The 18,314-nt window shown below is 37.5% G+C and overlaps 1 protein-coding gene, 1 long non-coding RNA gene and 1 pseudogene across 5 annotated transcripts in view; 1 reads left to right on the top strand and 2 right to left on the bottom strand.

Annotated features, from left to right (window-relative positions):
- Nucleotides 1-712: 712 nt before the first annotated feature.
- Nucleotides 713-1,683, bottom strand: LOC143407251 (UDP-glucuronosyltransferase 1A8 pseudogene; annotated as a pseudogene).
- Nucleotides 1,684-10,193: 8,510 nt separating this feature from the next.
- On the bottom strand, nt 10,194-12,764 carry LOC143406805 (uncharacterized). The gene is made up of 3 exons (XR_013092300.2): nt 12,689-12,764; nt 11,994-12,189; nt 10,194-10,750 (listed from the first exon to the last, which is right to left on the bottom strand). It is a non-coding gene; the product is annotated as an uncharacterized LOC143406805 (long non-coding RNA).
- Usp40 (ubiquitin specific peptidase 40) overlaps nt 12,578-18,314 on the top strand; it is a 67,228-nt gene continuing 61,491 nt past the window's right edge. For 3 of the 4 annotated variants that reach the window (XM_076865659.2, XM_076865661.2, XM_076865663.2), the window contains exons 1-4: nt 12,865-13,077; nt 14,059-14,276; nt 16,869-16,936; nt 18,104-18,217. In XM_076865659.2, coding sequence (XP_076721774.2) covers nt 14,078-14,276; nt 16,869-16,936; nt 18,104-18,217 — 381 coding nt within the window. In that variant the 5' untranslated portion in view covers nt 12,865-13,077; nt 14,059-14,077. Of the gene's footprint in view, nt 12,721-12,864; nt 13,078-14,058; nt 14,277-16,868; nt 16,937-18,103; nt 18,218-18,314 lie in introns of those variants that run through there. The other variant, XM_076865660.2, reaches the window with a different exon arrangement.

Here is an 18,314-nt window from a genome sequence, read left to right on the forward strand (position 1 = left end):
TCCAAAAATTGACAAAAGTCACAACAGCTGGAGCTGGAGCTGGAGTGGGTATGTAAGAGAGTTCTCATATACTACTGATCAAAGATGTGGGTTGCTTAAGACTCTGAAGGTTATTTAAACATAACATGAGCACAGCACCTAACCAGCAGCTCTACTCCTAGGATGCTCCTAGGATACAAAGAAAACAGCAAGAATATGGAACATATGAGTGGGTATAAAACATTCTAGAATGGTTACTATAGTCTTGTTCAAAGAGGCAAAAAGCAGAAAAAAAATTAAATATCTATCACTATTGGTTTATTCAAAAGAAAAAGGTATCTAAAGCTTTCAATGCAATTAACTAAATGAACATGTTACCTTTATAAGTATTGGACAGTGAACATGTCTACAATACATTACCAAGTGAAACCAGCAAGTACACTTTATTATTAGATAATATTTAATAAAGTAGGTGTAAAGTTTGCATTACATATATGAATACATATACAATAATTTCAATAAAAGAAAAACATGCATACAAAACTGCTCAGAACACTTTCCTATAGTATTGAATACTAATGTTATTCTCAGAGGTTTTCTGAAGCAGTAATAGAAACGAAACTTAGAAATGACATGAATTCCATCATTGATATGCACATAAATATCAATGAGGCCAGCTTTATACAATTTGCTAACCCACACTTAATGAATAGGCACCAAAACAATTGTTAACTCAGAAAGAAATGCCAGATATAATGGATGTTAATAAAGAATCACAGCTCAGTAAGCGTTCTTTCTTAATGCCCAAAGCCAGGTTTTCCACAGTGTGCTAAAAGACACACAACATACCTTGGGTAGTGGCTTCCTCTGGTGGCAGTTGATTCCACCAATGAAGATCATGTTGGGCATCACAGGTCTGGGATAGTCCAAAACAAAGTCAGTTCTTAACAACCAAATAGATATTTGGCTGAAGAGATCACCTATTGTGACAGGTGTTGGGAGAATTTCAGAGGCGACTTCCAAGGCAGTTTGGAAAAAATAAGGGCAAAATAAATGCTCTTCCAAGTACTTCAGGTGGTTCCTTACTCTCTCCATGAAACTCAAAGCATCTGAGGACATCATTAAAAATCTGGGAACATAAGACAGAGGACTGGGGCACTGTGCACCATCTTCAAGAAAACTGCAAAACACTACCCTGGTGAAGACCACGGATGGAAGTGAAAAGTATTTGGCAACAACTAAGCCACACATATCAAAAGGATCCAAAAACACTGCATCAAAAGAGCTCTCCTTTAAGTATTCCACTAGCTTCTTGTCATTAAACAAACTCCTACACCGTGAAAAAGTGAGGTCAAAAAATGCTTTGGATGAACCCATTGCTAGACCATACATACTTTGTTCTGGAGTTTTCCATTGAGTGTCAGCAAAAAACTTGAATCCTTGGTCCAAGTCCTCCAGAGTGTAAGAAGTTGAATAAGTCTTCACCGTAAAATTCAGTGACTGTCCCAGTTGCCAACTCACCTCTGGCATGACAGCAACCACCTCATTCCCTCTGTGGACGAGTTTCTCCACAACTGACCGCATGGTAAACCAGTGGCTGCCATCCATGGGCACCACCAGCAGCTTGCCTGCCTGGGCAAAGCCAGATGCCAGCAGCAAACTCACACACAGAAGAAGGGTGACAGGCAAAAGAGCAGGAGCCATGGGATAGCTGAGCCCCCAGCAATCCAGCTGCTTGGACACAAAGCTCAAGGGATACAGTAGGCAGAAGAAGTACAGGCACAAAACATACAACAAGAACAGGCATGTATTCATAAACTCACTTTAAAAATATTATACCTAGTGCCAACAATTTAAGCAGAAGAACAATGATTTATTAGTCATGTTTACTGAATTACCCTTTTGTTTTCTTTCCAAATAAGAATAGCTTATCATATTTGCACAGGAGAAAAATCATGTACTCTAAAGCAACATAAGTGTAGAACAGAATTTAAAGCTGTGATTTTGGACTTTGTAACTCAGCAAAACTATAAAGGAAAGTAAATTTGAATAAAGAATGCTTTTTTGGTTTTTTTCCAGAAGCAAAATTTGGACATCATCTTTAGACTACAAAAGGCTCTTTGCTTAGAAATTGGCCACCCAGTTTCCAAGCAAATAATGGAATTGTTGTTCACAACTAACTCTGCCATACCTAGGTATTCTTGCTTGTCTTGCTCTCTTGGTAGTAGGATTCATGTCCATTTCCATATGCTCTGAGCCTCTGAAGTGCTGAAAAATATTGATAACCCACAAAATGAATGATTCCAGGGATTTGATCCTATATAACTGATGAACCCAGTCTAATTCCATCTTAAGTTTGGGAGTCATCTCATCACAAAGTTATGAAAAGTTAATTTCTGTTTTACTATAAATTATTGCAATTTGTTAACCAGTAAACAGCGGTAACAAGTATTTCCCATTCCCTCCCCTCCTATCTCCCTTTGGTTCCTTTTCTCTATTCTACTTACCTCCCTTTGGTTTTCATGAGATTCTACCTACCTTTCTTTTCCTTTTTCCTCTCTAGCTTCCACATGACAGAAAATATTACAGCCCTTAACCTTCTGAGTTTGACTTATTTCACTTAACATGATGATCTCTATTTCCATCCATTTTCCTGAAAATGCCAGAATTCCATTTTTCTTTAGGGTTGAATAAAACTCCATTGTGCATATATATAGAACATTTTCTTTATCCATTCATCTGTTGATGGACACCAAGGCTGGTTCAAGAGTTTGGCTGTCATGAATTGTGCTGTTATAAACATGGGTATGCACGTATATCACTGTAGTATGATGACTTTAATTCTTCAGGAATTGAAGAGAGAAGTGGTATAGCTGGATCGTACGGTGGTTCCATGCCTATCTTGTGAGGAGCCTCCATACAGATTTCCATAGCAGTTGTACTAATTTACAGTCCCACCAACAGTGTAAAAGTGTTCCTTTTTCTCCACATCCTCTTCAGCATTTATTATTATTTGTATTCTTAATGACTGCCATTCTAAATTGTGTGCGATGAAATCTCAGTGTTATTTTTATTTGCATTTCCATAATTGCTAATGATGTTGAACATTTTTCCATGTATTTGTTGGTCCTTTGTATTCCTTCCTAGAGAAGTGTCTGTTTAGCTCATTTGCCCATTTATCTATTGGGTTATTTGATTTTTTTGGTGTAAAGTTTTTTTGAGCTCTTTATATATTCTAGGTGTTAAACCTCTGTCAGAAGAGTAGCCAGTAAAGATTTTATATTATTCTCTGGGTTCTGTCTTCACATTCCTAATTGTTTCCTTTGCTGTGCAGAAGCTTTTAAATTTGATGCTATCTCATTAGCATTCTTATTGAGAAAGTCATTGCCTGTGCCTATATTCTGGAGTATTGACCCTATATTTTCTTCTAGGAGTTGCATAGTTTCTGATCTAATTCTGAGGTCCTTGATTCATTTTGAGTTGATTTTTTGTGCAAGGTGAGAAATGAAAATTTAGTTTCATTCTTCCACATATGGAAAACCAGTTGTCTGGCACCATTTGTATAAAAGGCTATCTTTTCTCTAATGTATGTTTTTGGCATCTTTGTCAAGGACTGGATAACTCTATCTGTGTGGATTTGTCTCTGTGTCTTCTATTCTGTATCATTGGTCTATGTGTCAGTTTTTATGCCCATACATGCAGTTTTTGTTACTATAGCTCTGTAGAACAATTTGAAATCAGGTATTATGCTGTCTCCAGCTTTGCTCTTTTGGCTTAAAATTGCTTTGACTATTCTGGGTCTTTTATTCTGGATTTTAGGACTATTTATCTATGAATGTGAAGTATTTCATTGGTATTTTGATGGTGATTGCATTGAATTTGTACATTTGTTTTTATAGTATGACCATTTTAACAATATTGATTTTGCTTATACATGAACATAGAGTTCTTTCCATCTTTTAAGATCTTCTTCAATTTCTTTCTTCATTATTCTATAGATTTTACTATAGAGGTCTTTCACCTCCTTGGTTAGATTTATTCCTAGATTTTTTTCTTTGAGATTATTGTGAATGGAATTATTTTCCTGATTTCTTTTTCAGCAGATTCATTATTGGTATATAGGAAAGCTATTGATTTTTGAATGTTGATTTTGTAACCTGCTGCTTCACCATATTTGTTTATTAGCTCTAACAGTCTTTTGATGAAATTTTTGGATCTTCTAGATACCGGGTCATATCATCTGCATATAGTGATAATTTGACTTCTTCCTTTTTAATTGTTATCCCTTTTATTTCCATTTCTTGCCTAATCTCTCTGGCTAGACAGAATTTCCTTTCTTTTTAAGGCTGAACAGTATCCTATTATATTTATATTCTGCATTTTGCTTTTACAATCATCTATGAATGGACTCTTGGTTTGCTTCTAATGCTGCTATGAACATGGCTATACAACCTCAATTAATTTTTTAATGTTAAGCCAGCCTTGCATCCCTAGGACAAACCCCACTTTGTTTTATGTATTATCTTTTTAATGTTATATATCTTTATGTTTATTGAATTTGATATGCTTTTGCTTAGAGTGCATACATCTACGATCCTAGGCCTTTAATTTTCCTTTCTTGTAATGTCTTTACCTGGTTTTGGTCTTAAAGAATGAATCACGGAGCTGGGATTGTGGCTCAGTGGTAGAGCGCTCGCCTAGCATGTGTGGGACGCCCTGGGTTTGATCCTCAGCACCACATAAAAATAAATGAATGGAATAAAGGTATTCTGTCCAGCTACAACTAAAAAAATAAATATTTTTTAAAAAGAATGAATCATGAAGTTCCTTATGCTTGTATATTCTTTAATAGATTGTAGGGAATCAATATTATTTTCTGCCTTCATGTTTGATAGAATAAATAATGAAATCATGTGGTCTTAAAGTTTTATTTATGGGAAAAATTTGAATTCCAAATTTATTTTCAATTTATAAGATACAAAGCTTTATTTCCATACCAGTTATTTCTCAGTTCTTGTAACTCTGGTAGCTAGTGTCACTTGAAAAGTTTGCTGTTTCATCCCAGTTGTAGAATTATTGGCATAAATTTATGAGGGTATCTTTATAATTTTAATATGGGCAGAATCTATGGCAATATTACCTCTTTCATTCTTTATAATAGTAGTTTATTTCCTTTCTTTCATTTTTTCCTGATATGGCTGGCTAGTTAATTGATCTTACTCAAAGAATCAGTTTTTGGTTTCATTGGCTTTCCTTTATTGTTTTTGTATTTTGTACTTCATAATTTCTACTCTGAAGTAAGTCTCTTGTGAAAAATGTATCACTTACAACCACATTTCCTTTTATTTTTCCTTTTTTATTTACTTTTTAGTTGCAAGTTGACAATTCATAATGGTATGAATCTATAGGGTTCAAAATGATGTTATGATGAATACAATGTGGTGAAATCAACCTAGTTAACATATTTGTCACATCAAATAACTAATATTTATTGAGGTGAAGACATTTGAAATTTACTCTCAATATTTTAAAAATGTACACTCCATTGTTATTATCTATATTCACTAAACTGTGATATAGATATTTAAAAAACCATATATATCCCTAGTATAGAAGATTTTTGTACTCTTTGATCATATTCTTCCCTTTCCTTGTCTCATTTGAGATGAGGATTTCATTTTTTCCCCATTGAGCATAATGTCAGCTGTGGGCTTCTCCAAAGTGGCCTTTACTGTGTTGAGGTACACTCCTTCTCTTGCTAACTTGGTAAGAATTTTTTTATGATGAAAAGATGTCAAATTCAGTCAAGTACCTTTTCTGCATCTACTGAGATGACCATATGGATTTTGTTCTTTACCTAATGTTATACATGCTGTTTATTGAGTTGCATATGTTGAACCATGCTTAAATCTCAGGAATCAATCATGATGGATGATTCTTTTCAAGTGTCATTGAATTTGTTTTGGCCGTATGTCATTGTGGAAGTTAGTATCTATGTTCATCAAGGATATTGCTCTATAATTTCTTTTCTTTTGATGGCCTTTTCTGGGCTGGGAAGTACTGGTCTCATTAAAAAGAGTTTGGAAGCATTCACTCTCTTTGATATTTTTAAGAATTTAAGGATTAGTAAGTCATTCTTTAATGTTAGCTACAATTCAGCTACAAAGCCATGAGATCCTGGGATTTTCTTTGCTGGCAAGTTTTTTTGTGTTTTGTTTTTTGTTTTTTAATTACTGATTCGATATCCTCCCTTGTTATTGATATATTCAGATTTTCAGTCTTGGTAAATTATATATGTATAGGAATTGATCCATTTCTTGTAGATTATCTAATGTGCTGAATAGTTGTTCATAATAGTCTATTATGATGCCTGCATGTCTGTGGTATCAGTTGCAATATTTCCTCTTTCTGATTTTATTATTTTGAATTCTCTTTTTCTTAGTTTTTCTAGCTAAGTTTTTCAATTTTGTTTGTTTCATAAAAACAAATGGTTTTGTATTGATTTCCTGGTTTCCATTTCTTTTCTTTCGGTTCTAATTGTTTTCATTGTTTTTTCCTGTTAAATCTGGGCCTTTTTGCTTTTCTTCTAATATTTTCAGGCAAAATGTTAAATTTACTATTTAACAAAATGTTAAATCTGTTATTTCAGATCTGTATTCTATTTTGATGTAGGTATTTATTTATGGCTATTTGCTTTCCTTTAAGTTTGTTATGTTGTACTTCCATTTTTTCCCCAATATTTAAAAATTTTCTTCACTGAACATTGTTTGTTCAGGATCATATTGTTTAATCTTCATGATGTTGTAAATGATCTGAAATTCCTTCTGTTATTTATTTCTAGTTGTATATGATTGTGATAAGCAAAACTATTAGGTATCATTTCAGGGCATGGTGGTGCATATCTGTAATCCCAGTTACTTGAGAGGCTGAAACAGGGATAGCAAATTTAAGGCCACTTGGGCAACTTAATGATAAATACGCAAAGGGACATAATAATGTGTTCATGAACTGGAAAACCTAAAGCTGTTAAAATGTCAATTTTCCCAAATTGATCTATATAGATCCCATATAGCCCCAGTCAAAATTCCAGCAAGCATTTTTTTAATAGAAATTGGCAAACCAGGGGCTGGGGTTGTGGCTCAGAGGAAAAGTGCTCGCCTACCATGTGTGAGGCACTGAGTTCGATCCTCAGCACCACATAAAAATTAAATAAAGGTTTTGTGTCCACCTACAACTAAAGAATAAATATTTTAAAAAAGAAATTGGCAAACCAATTCTAAAATTCATATGGAAATGTAAAAGGATCTAGAATAACCAAAGCAACTTGGAAAAAATAAAGTTAGAGATATAATACTACTTCACTTAAAGACTTATTAAAAGCTACAGTAATCAAATACTTTACTAACATATTGATGGAACAGAATAGAAAGTTCAGAAACAAACACATAGATATCATATATATATATATATAATATATATATATATATATATATATATATATATATATATATATATATACTTTTTTAACAAAAATGCAAAGGTAATTCAGTGAAGAAAAGGATAGTCCTTTCAACAGATATCTATGAGCAAGAAAATAAGAAAAGACATTATCTCTGTGATCTTCCTATCAAAAATCTATAAGCCTAGTATGTCCATGATTTTAAAAAAACAGACAAACTCAAACCATGGGACATTCTACAGAGTACCTGGCCAGTACTCCTCAAAACAGTCAAGGTCATAAAAAACAAAGGAATTCTGAGAAACTATCATGGTTTGGAGGGGTCTTAAGAAGCCATTATGACTAAATGCAATGTCATGTCCTGGATGGGATCTTACAAAAGAAAAAGGACATTAGGTAAAAACCAATAAAGTCTGAATAAATATATACTTTAACTTCACATAATGTATCAATACTGGTTCATGAATTATGATAAATGTGCCATGATTACATAATATTTAACAATGGGAGAAACTAGGTACAGGGCATACAGGAAATCTCTACTATTTTTTGCAACCTTGCTGTAAATGTAAATATATTCTTAAAAAAGTATATTGGAAAAAAAGATAAAACACAAACTGGAAGAAAATATTTGCCAAGCATATGGTGATAAAGAACTTGTACCCAGAATATATAAAGAACTTTTAAATTCAATAATGAGGAAAAAACAATTTTTCAATGAGAAAAGATTTGCACAGGTATCTCCCAAGGAAGAGGCAAATAGACACATGAAAAGACACTCAACATCATTCATGATCAGGGAAATCAAATCAAACTTCAATTTAATTTTTGCACCCATTAGAATGGCTAAGGTCCAAGTGTCACCATATCAAGTGTCAGCTTGCAGAAGGGCTGCACCTCTCAGATTCTGCAGGCAGAACTACACAGTGGTACTGCCACTTGGGGATACTTTTGGGCAGTTTCTTAAAAAGGTAAACATCCACCTGCCTTATAACCCAGCTATTCCACTTCTGGGTATTCATCCATGAGAAAAGAAAGCATACTTCGTATATGCTTATACAATTTTTAAGTTTTTCTGTACATTGTGATATTTCCCACATCATAAAAATACTTTGTGGCTAGCAGCAGAACACCCCTTCCCAAGTGAGCCACTGTTAGAGACAGCAAAGAGCCAACCCTTTATAATTAAGAGCCACTTTGAAATTACTTAAAATAGTTAATCCTAAACCTTTTACCCCATTCTATCTTGCAGAACCTCCAATAGGGCCATGGCCTAGGCCCTTCCTGCATTCCTGCCTTTCTGCCCTGGGTATTTCAAGCCAAAGTGTGAACAAGGCACCATTTTCCCATAACCCAGAATCCATTCTATCAGTCAGAGTGCAATCAGAGAAGCAGGGCCACTGTGGACACAGATGGTTAAGAATTGAGAGAGGGGTTTTGAGAGCCAGATCTTCCCATAGTCTTTATAGGGACTGCAGGATGGTCTCCAGGGAGGCTGATGGGTGCAAACTGGGGGAAAACAGGACAAGATGAGACCCACCAGAAGAGACCAGAACCATGAGGTGTTCTCAGTGCCTGCAATCTTGACAGTATGGGTGTCCCATGGAAGAATTCGGCATCCTTCCTTACAGGTTAATCATACACCTGTCCCAGGTATGGGAGGAGCCAGGGAAAAGTGGAGGAATGTTGGTCCAACTGCTGTTTCGTGCCCATGAGGAGAGCCCACGGACGAGAGACAACGCATGTGAGCTACAAACACACCTGTCCTGAACTTCCACCTGCTTTGGTTTAAGACCAAATTTTTAGACCAAAATACCCATGTGACTCACCCTAACCAGAAACATCCAGAGAATGCAATGCTGGGAAACAAATTTGAACCTTGTCCAGTCCACACATGACCTGAGCTGAAAGGGAAGTTGTGCATCCTATAAAATAGCAGTCTGTTAGTAGAAGCGATGCATACTGGGTGGGCAGGTAGCTGTGATTGTCACCATCTCTAATTCTTTGTAATATCTCCAGTGCCAGATACATGGAAAGTGTTCAAACCCACTGATGTATACAAATGTATATGTACTACCAGACAGGAAGGGTGGCAGGCAAGCAACTACTTGGCTTTAGAGAGAACATAATCAATGGTTAAGAATACAACCCTGGATTCATATCTTGCTTCTATGACTTAATTGATATATAACTTTGTAAAAATTATCTCCCAATGCCTTAGCCTCCTCATCTGTAAAATGGAAATAATATCAATTCCCACTCTATAGGGTTATTATGACATTTCAGTGAAATAGTGCTTGGAAAACCTAAGCATCTGCCTGCCACAGAGTAAACTCTCACACCTTTTAAACAGCAGTACTAATCTTTCTTGATAGTCCCTCATGTGATAGGAATACTTGGGTAAAACTTTCATAGATCCAGTCTAGTCAACAGCTTTGGAGATTTGACTCTAGTTGTCTGTGGACCAGATTAAATAAAGAATTAAAACTTTCATTATAAACTACAAAGTCATATGCCACTATTATTAGTGACAAAGGAATAGTTTTTAGTGTTAAATGCTCTGAGGGCTACAGGATAGATAAAGCCCAATAACACGGAGATACTGTGATGAGACTCCAAGGACATAGGCAAAAAGCTTCAAAGAAATAGATCATATATAGTTTAGTGATATCTGGAGAGTTTTCATGGATGAGTTAAATTCAGATTGTCAACAAAAAAAATAACAATTTTGAATTTTAAAAAGAAACTGGTTTATTTTGAGCCCAATGACCATGCTTTGGGAACATAAAGTCAAGTTAACAATACAAGCTCCCCAAGGACATGATTCTCTCAAGGACGTGGTTCTTCCATGATGAAATCATGCAAGTCTTTCATAATCCCCCCAAAGTAGGTAGGGTCATCAGGTAATCCAGTTACATAAAAAAGGGGGAATCTTCCAGATTCAGATGCTGTTTTCAATTAAAAAAAAAAAAAAAAACACGGAAATTTCCTACAGAAATCAGGTGCTGTCTCCTTCCCAGCCTGAAGATTTAATAGAGGACAGAGGTCCCTCAAGTTTGGCATATGCTAGTCCTGTAGACACAAAAATGCTAGGTCAGACACAAAAGCTGATGGTCAATGGCTGTTGAAGGGACCTAAAACAGTCCAATACAACTCAGTCTTCGTAGTTTAAATACTTCATCTCTCCACGAGGTTTCGATACTCCAATCGGTGAAATTCAAACAAACCAAAGTTCTCAAACACAAACATGTCCTCTTTGGAATTTTTAGCTTGCAAGATGGGTTTTGTGCTGAACAGGGTTGAAGGGAGACCCTGCAAGGATGAGACCAGAAACACAGGAAGGCCTGTGACATACCTGGAAATGTTTTGAACTGGAAGAAGAATGGGTTGTAAGATAAATAGTAGTGTTGGGACCACAGCTGAACTAACATCAAAATGAAGAGGCTACAGTAGGCCGGGGAGAATCATTGGTGATTCTTTAGCAGGGAAGTTTGAGCTCAGAGGGCACATCAAATGGATCTCCTTGTGATGTGCAGGACGGGATGGAAAAAATGGGAGTCCACTTAAAGGACTGTCATCCTAATGCTCAGGTGAGTCAGTGGGACAGTGCAGAGGCAAGGGAGTGGAAGAGAAAGAACTTTATTATGAAGAACCAGCTGATTGGAAGATGGCAAATGATCATCCTAAAGGACCATCTTGCCAGAAAGCTGATTCAGGAACAACTATATAGGAGATGCAGACTGGTGGGTACATTCTCACAGGTGGAGGTCGGTAGTAAGATGACATATATCTGGGATTTTTTGTTGTTTTGTGGGGGGCAGGGACTAAACCGACGGGCACTTAACAACTGAGCCACATCCCCAGTCCTTTTTAAATTTTTTTAATATTTATTTTTTAGCTTTGGGTGGACACAATATCTTTATTTTTATATTTATGTGGTGCTGAGGATGGAACCCAGTGCCTCATGCATGCTAGCCGAGCACTTTACCACTGAGCCACAACCCCAGCCCCGCCCCAGTCTTTTTTTATGTTTTGTTTAGAGACAGAGTCTCAGTTGCTTAGGGCCTTGCTAAATTGCTGAGGCTGGCTTTGAACTCACGATCCTCCTGCCCAAACGTCACCAGCTTCTGGGATTACAGACATGCACCACCATGCCTGGCTACACATCTGGTCTTAATTACCTAGTCACAAGATGTTTTTCAGTTCTTCAAATCTCAAGGGAAAAAAAAGTTTATTTTTGTCCTCAGCTTGTCTTATTATTGATTAGTTCGTCTCTATGCACTTCCTGGTGTTATATACAATGGATAGGCTAGAGGGGTAACTGCCCAGAGACTCTGTTGTTCTATCACCACACTCACAGTAATGAAAGAAAACATACTTGACCCCATTATTGTGAAAGACAGGTTTGGGTGACGTTATATATGGAGCTGAGCAATCTGATCTTAATGTATGGCTTCTGTGGGAGAAGAGGAGCCATGGAAATGGAGCAAACATTATCCAGGCAATACTCTTTTTTTGAGTATGGGATTCATGGACAAGTCAAAGTTTCACATACCCAAGACTTGTATCCTGGATGAGGGGAAGGATGTGATACTTGGAGGCCACTCATTCATTCAATAAAAACTTGTTAATATCTGGTAATGTGCCTGGCACCGAGGAGGTTCCGCTGTTTACAAGGCAAAGCCTGTGTCCTCATGGAGCTTTAATTACCGCGGTCATTCCTGATCAGGGCATGGAAGTCTGCAGAATATCTATTGGGAAGAGGGAGACGAAGCAGAGCAAGCAAAAGAGAAATGAGGACAGAACAGCAAGGAGCCAGGAGTGGAGTCACGAGGTCCTGGGGGGGGGGGCAGGTAGCCAGGCTTTGTGAAAGTTGAGGGCAGGCTCTTCCTGCTAGCCCTGTGCCTCCACTTCCTTCCAGCCAAAGTTCCCTGAAGTTCCCAGTCAAACCAATCTCCCGCCAATGTTGCAAAAAGAAATTCTTTGGGCAGTCTCGCTCGTATTCTCCCCTTCCAGCTTCCGCTACAACTTCCTGTTCTCAGTCTCTCAGAGCTTTAGCTGAGGCCAAAATTATCCTCTTCCTGTCTCCCACGTTCACCTCTGAACGGAAGCTGTATTAGATGCGGAAGGTCCCGGAAGTGGAGCCTACTCGAACTTTGAAAGAGCCCACAAAAAGTCCTCAGGGGGGAAAAGGATATCATTTGGAGGGTTTGTTTTTACTTTTACTGCCTTCTTACGTACACTACTTACAATTCGTGAAGATGAAACAGACGCTGAGGAAGGTACAAAGTTTCAGGGGCACCCTTGGAGGGGCGGCGCGCGAGGCACACTGGGAGGTGCGGCACACAGGGCAACCTGGGAGTCTCGGCGCGCGGAGCACCCTGGGAGGCGCGGTGTGTGTTCATACTAGCGCTTCCGGAGACCCGCCCTCGCCAACATGGCGGCGCCCAGTTGGGGCACGTCAGATTGCTTCAAGTTTTGGCTGGGGTTGGGGTCTGGGCTTTAGGCAGCAAGTGGGACCAGCGCCTGGGTCCCGAGAGGGACGTGGGAAACTAGGGACGGTGGTGTGGCGCTGCCTGACTAAGGCGAGCGAAGAGCGGCCCGGGCCTGCCCGGGGTCGAGGCGCGCTCCTGAATCGGGTGGGTGATTGCGGGCCGCCGGGACTTGCGCCCGGTTGTGGGCCTGCGTCCCGTGCAGGGCTGGAGGGCAGGAACGCCCGAATCTCGGTCGTGGATTGAGGGAGTCGGGAATCCAGACTTTGACCTCGAGGCCAGACCCTCGAGTTCCACTTCTTGTACTTTTCTTCTGAGGAATGAGTTGAAAAGGATAATTGTCCTCCGGGTTTCCTGTCTCTTGAAAACTGCTAGGTGCTTTGTATTTCTCTTCTCCAAGGACCCTCCGCCACACTCGATGTAGAGTTAGGCGCAAGTCACTTGGGTCCACGGGGCTGACATTGCTGTCGCCGATGTGCACCGATGTACACGGGAGACCTTCAGACTGCATCGTTTCAATGGCAGTCTTCCTTACCCCGAGATCTCCTCCCTGCTCTCTAGTTTGAGGACAGTATCCTAAACTGCTATAAAGACGATTAATTTGATGCATTTTATCATTAAGATATACTCGGGTACAAAGTCCTGAGGCGAGCGATAAGCAGAGATTTTAGTAAATGAATGATGGTCCCAAGGCCTCTGCCAATTCTCAGAACCTAGGCATTGCCACCGCTGAGAGTGGATTAGGTTTGGTGATGGATTTTCTTTCTTTCAATGATGATGCAAATATGCCTTTTTAAAAACAGCCTTCATTTTTTGTGGACCAAACTCTGCATATTAAGTGCTCTTTTTTATTATATCATTTGTTTAAATGACCCCTACAGGACATATGGTATCCCATCTTACCTATGAGAAAACAGGCTAAATAACTTGCCAAGGGTCACACAAGTTAGTTAGGATATTGGCAGGGATGAAAAAATTCAGATTTTGCTGTTTCCAAAACACAAATTACATATTTTCAAAAGAACCGTAACAAAATGGACAACTGTAAATGTAAGGTAGGGAGATTTGGGGAAAGCTTTTTTTTTTTTTTTAAAAAGCATTTATATAACATATCATTTCTTTCTAAAGGATAGTATTTAGTTTCACAATGTTTGGGGACTTATTTGAAGAGGATTATTCCAGTGTGTCAAATAATCAGTATGGAAAAGGGAAGAAATTAAAGAATAAAGCTTTGGAGCCACCTGCTCCCAGAGAATTCACCAATTTAAGTGGAATCAGAAATCAGGGTGGAACCTGTTACCTCAATTCCCTTCTTCAGACTCTTCATTTCACACCTGAATTCAGAGGTATGCTGTATTACATACATTTGAATAGTAATATGTACCATTCTCTTTACATGTAATTAATTAAACAAAATCACAAATAGACAAAGGATCTTAAAGATGTGTTCCATGCTATGTGTTTATTATTGCAAATATAAGGCAAATTGGTGGTTCTCTCTACAGAGAAATGTGAGGCTTAAATTATTGTAAATGTATTCTGTGTGATTATAGTGTTTAATCACAAAATTAAAAATAAGATAATATATTTCCTAATTCCCACAGTTTAAAATGCAAAATAAAGACAATTCTGTCACTAGTAGTAGAATTTATCATTGTTATTTCTATTTTTGAGTTGAAAACTTTCTCCAAAGTAACAAACACTTAATCCAATTTTACCTAAACAATTGTATTCTAACTTTTAGAGTGGGTGGGATTGTCACATTATTTATATACATTCACAGTTGTTTGTCTTCTTTTCTGAATTCCAGAAAGCTCTGACCCCCATCTGATCTGACTTGAATTTGTTTAACCTCAGAACCATAACCAGTGTGAAGCTATTCAGAGTCTTTAGTTATCTTATTTGGGTGAATATAACACTTCCTTCATATTCTTAAAGTTTAGAAATTCTGAATTCTGAAAATCCAAAGTCTTACTGTATGGGATTAGCTATGTTAAAAGGTAATTTATTGTGAAGATAAAAGAACTCTCCCAGAAATCAACTCTGAATTCACTGGACCCTCGATTTCTTGCCTGTGTCTCTACATGTTTGCAGCTTTCTCCACATGACTCTTACATCTGTGTTTCTTTGATTCCAGTATGAGCATTATTTTACCTTCACAAGGCCCTAATTGGGACACTCCCAACTGTCACACGACTTTGTAGCTCAGATCTCCACAGGGTCTCCAGATTCTGAGGATAAACAATCTGAATCATCTTATATCTGAGTATATGATCTTCTTCCTACCACTACAAAATTTATCAAATCTTCATGATGTCTTCTGCTTCTAAGCTTAGAAAGACTTTCTCCTCCAGAAATTTATATTTACCTTTGACCCCTTCCCAGGATTGTTTTAATGGATTGAACTGTATTATAGGATTTAAAAGTGGTACCTCTTGTCCTTGACCCCATTTCTGTAAAAATATCTCCTTGCTGAAGTCAGTGAGTCCTCTTAGAAATTTTCAGTATTAATAACCAGATTCCTACTGGACGCGGTGGCACACACCTATAATCTCAGCAGCTTAGGCTGAGGCAAGAGGAAAGGGAGTTCAAAGCCAGCCTCAGCAAAAGTGAGGTGTTAAGCAACTCAGTGAGACCCTGTCTCTAAATAAAATACAAAACAGGGCCTGGGATGTGGCTCAGTGGTCAAGTGCCCCTGAGTTCAATTCCCAGTAGCAAAAAAAAAAACACAATAGATTCCTAAAAGGGATAAAACTTTTTCATGTTTTTATGTGGTTGAACTTAAAGTTTAATTTGAAGTAGAAAAGTAACATCAAGGAGAGACTGAGGAGGAAAGTGAAGGGATGGAACAGGTCATGGAGAGTACCAGGAGGTAGGAGTAGGGCAGAAAGCCCCAGGTCAGCTTCTACTTGGCTGGCCAAGCACATGCTTTGATATCATAGTGTAAAATGTACTCTTATATGGCTTAGTATGGTTCTGATACAGATTGAAGGGGGATGCAATTTAGAAACAAAAAGAACTACAGAGCACTGAGGAGAAAACAAAACTTTTGGAAAAGTAGTTTAAGGAGTAAGGCTAGGTTAGGTTCCATTGTCCTCCTGGTACACTCTCCCACAATAGATAGAGTAGTGAAAGATGATTATAAAAGTCCTTGTATGGTTTTGTGCTTTAGCCTATAGATTTGTTGTTAATTTTTTCCTTGTCCCATCACTAGTAAGGAATTTAACTTTCACCACAGTAATTGCTAGAGCAGCAGGGATTTTTAGTAGAGACACACTCTCCCCTCTCTAATCTCCCTGGAATGTTGCCAAGTTTCTCTGAAGGAATTTCTGCCAGTTTGTATACAGACTTTTAAAAAATTCAGATATTTCCCCATTGGTTCATAAACTTACATGTTGGATTATAAAAAATTCTGGAGCCTGGCCTGGGGCTGCCAGCTTCTTTTTCCAGATAGGATCACTACTACCATCTGTTATTACCCTCAACATGGAAAAGATGTTTTTATACCAATAAAAGGAAGGGAGCGATCTCCAGGTAAAAGGTGGTCCTGCCAGTGAAAGGCCCATTGGGAGAATCCTGTGATGTGAAAATACAGACTTGCAACATTTGTACTTTCTCAAGGTTCCTCTTGGCTGTCAGTCCTACTGCTATAGGCAATGGGAAACAAAGAGTCAGTATGATTGGTAATGGTTCTATGTGCAGAAATGAGTGATTTTTTTTTCTTTTTTTTAATGGATCTTCCATACTGAAGCCTTAGCGTACCACTTTATTTTCTTAAAGTCAGTGATTTTAAAACATTACAAGAAAACAAAATGTATAGATTAAGGGTGTAAATATCATAACAATCATATTTCTGAATCTTTAATTTTATTTTATGGTAGTCTTGGCTTTCTAAACATTTTTCTAAAATGAAATTTGATTCTACTTTTTTTTTTTAGAAGCTTTATTTTCTCTTGGCCCAGAAGAACTTGGTTTTTTAGAGGATAAGGATAAACCAGATGCAAAGGTAATAAATTTGATTTACTGGGGCATTTTGGAGTATTGAGGAAATGTTTCTTAATTTTATTTATTGCCAAGTATGTCTTTATTTTTATAAGGTGACCTATACTTAATTAGCAATGACGTTTTCCTTCCAAAAAAGAACTACTTTTCCAAATATAATGCTGCTATTGCTTTATAAACATACTTCACAGTGCTATATTTATGCTGTTTATTCTTACTTCTGATATTTACAAATTACTCACACTAGCTCATCCAAACATCTATTTAAAATATTTACTTGCAACAGCGAAAACAACAAAGACCAGTATTATTTCAATTTGCTACTCTGAAAATATATTAAATAAGGAATTTGCTTATTATTTTATATATTCTGTAGTAAAATCATGTTTAGTGCAGATCTAATGATGTTCTTCCTGCTTAAACTTCATTCAGACAGAAGTCTCTCATCACTTTCAGACTCAGATTTATACTTCTTAACAGTAGTATTTCATGATGCAGCCCAGTACTTCTCCAACCATGTGGCAAAGGACCATTTTTTGTGTTTTTTCCCCCAGTTTGTTGCAAATCAATATTTTCCTAGTATATTTTTTAAATGTCATGGAAATGTAAAATTGCTGTACAACTTTCTAAATGCATATTCTCCCTTTTAGCCCTTAAAGTCTGATCTGCACAGTGGTCCCTGAGAATCATTCATTGCTCAGTCTGCTGGGCCCTCCTTATCTTCAATAAGACAGGAATAGGCATGGAGCCAGCAGAGAAGGAGGCAAGGTGTGATTTGTCCCATGAGTGAGAGATGTGTGCCTAGAAAGTTCCTACATTCATCTTTTGGAATATATCTGTTCCAAAGATATCTTAAAGAAAAAATGAACTATTAGAAATTCTAAGTGCTGTCAATCTATGATCATTTGGGTGGTTATTAGGGCCTATGTGAATTTAAATATTTACCTGAACTGTGCCAAGGTAGAGAACTCCAGATAACATAACTTTTAGGTTTGAATTAGAATTTTCAAATAACCGAATTCTAATTAGTTCTCTCTTAAAGATGAATAATTTATGAACTTTGTCCTAAATGAACTAGGAAATAAGAGAAAACTAGTATGCATTTCTTTGAAGAACCCTCACTTGGCCCTTGAAAGAGTTCATTTTGAAATGCATTCGTTTCTCACCACAGGTTCGAATCATACCTTTGCAGTTGCAGCGCTTGTTTGCTCAGCTTTTGCTGTTAGACCAGGAAGCTGCATCCACAGTGGAGCTCACCAACAGCTTTGGGTGGACTAGTGATGAGGTATGAAGGGCCCTGAGTAAGTTGCCAGCAGTAGAGAAAAAAAGTCAATGCTGGTATGTCATGTTATCTGACTTCCTTTAGTTTTGTCTTAGAGTCT

This window comes from Callospermophilus lateralis, chromosome 9 (assembly GCF_048772815.1).
Source record: "Callospermophilus lateralis isolate mCalLat2 chromosome 9, mCalLat2.hap1, whole genome shotgun sequence".
Classification (NCBI taxonomy): domain Eukaryota; kingdom Metazoa; phylum Chordata; class Mammalia; order Rodentia; family Sciuridae; genus Callospermophilus; species Callospermophilus lateralis.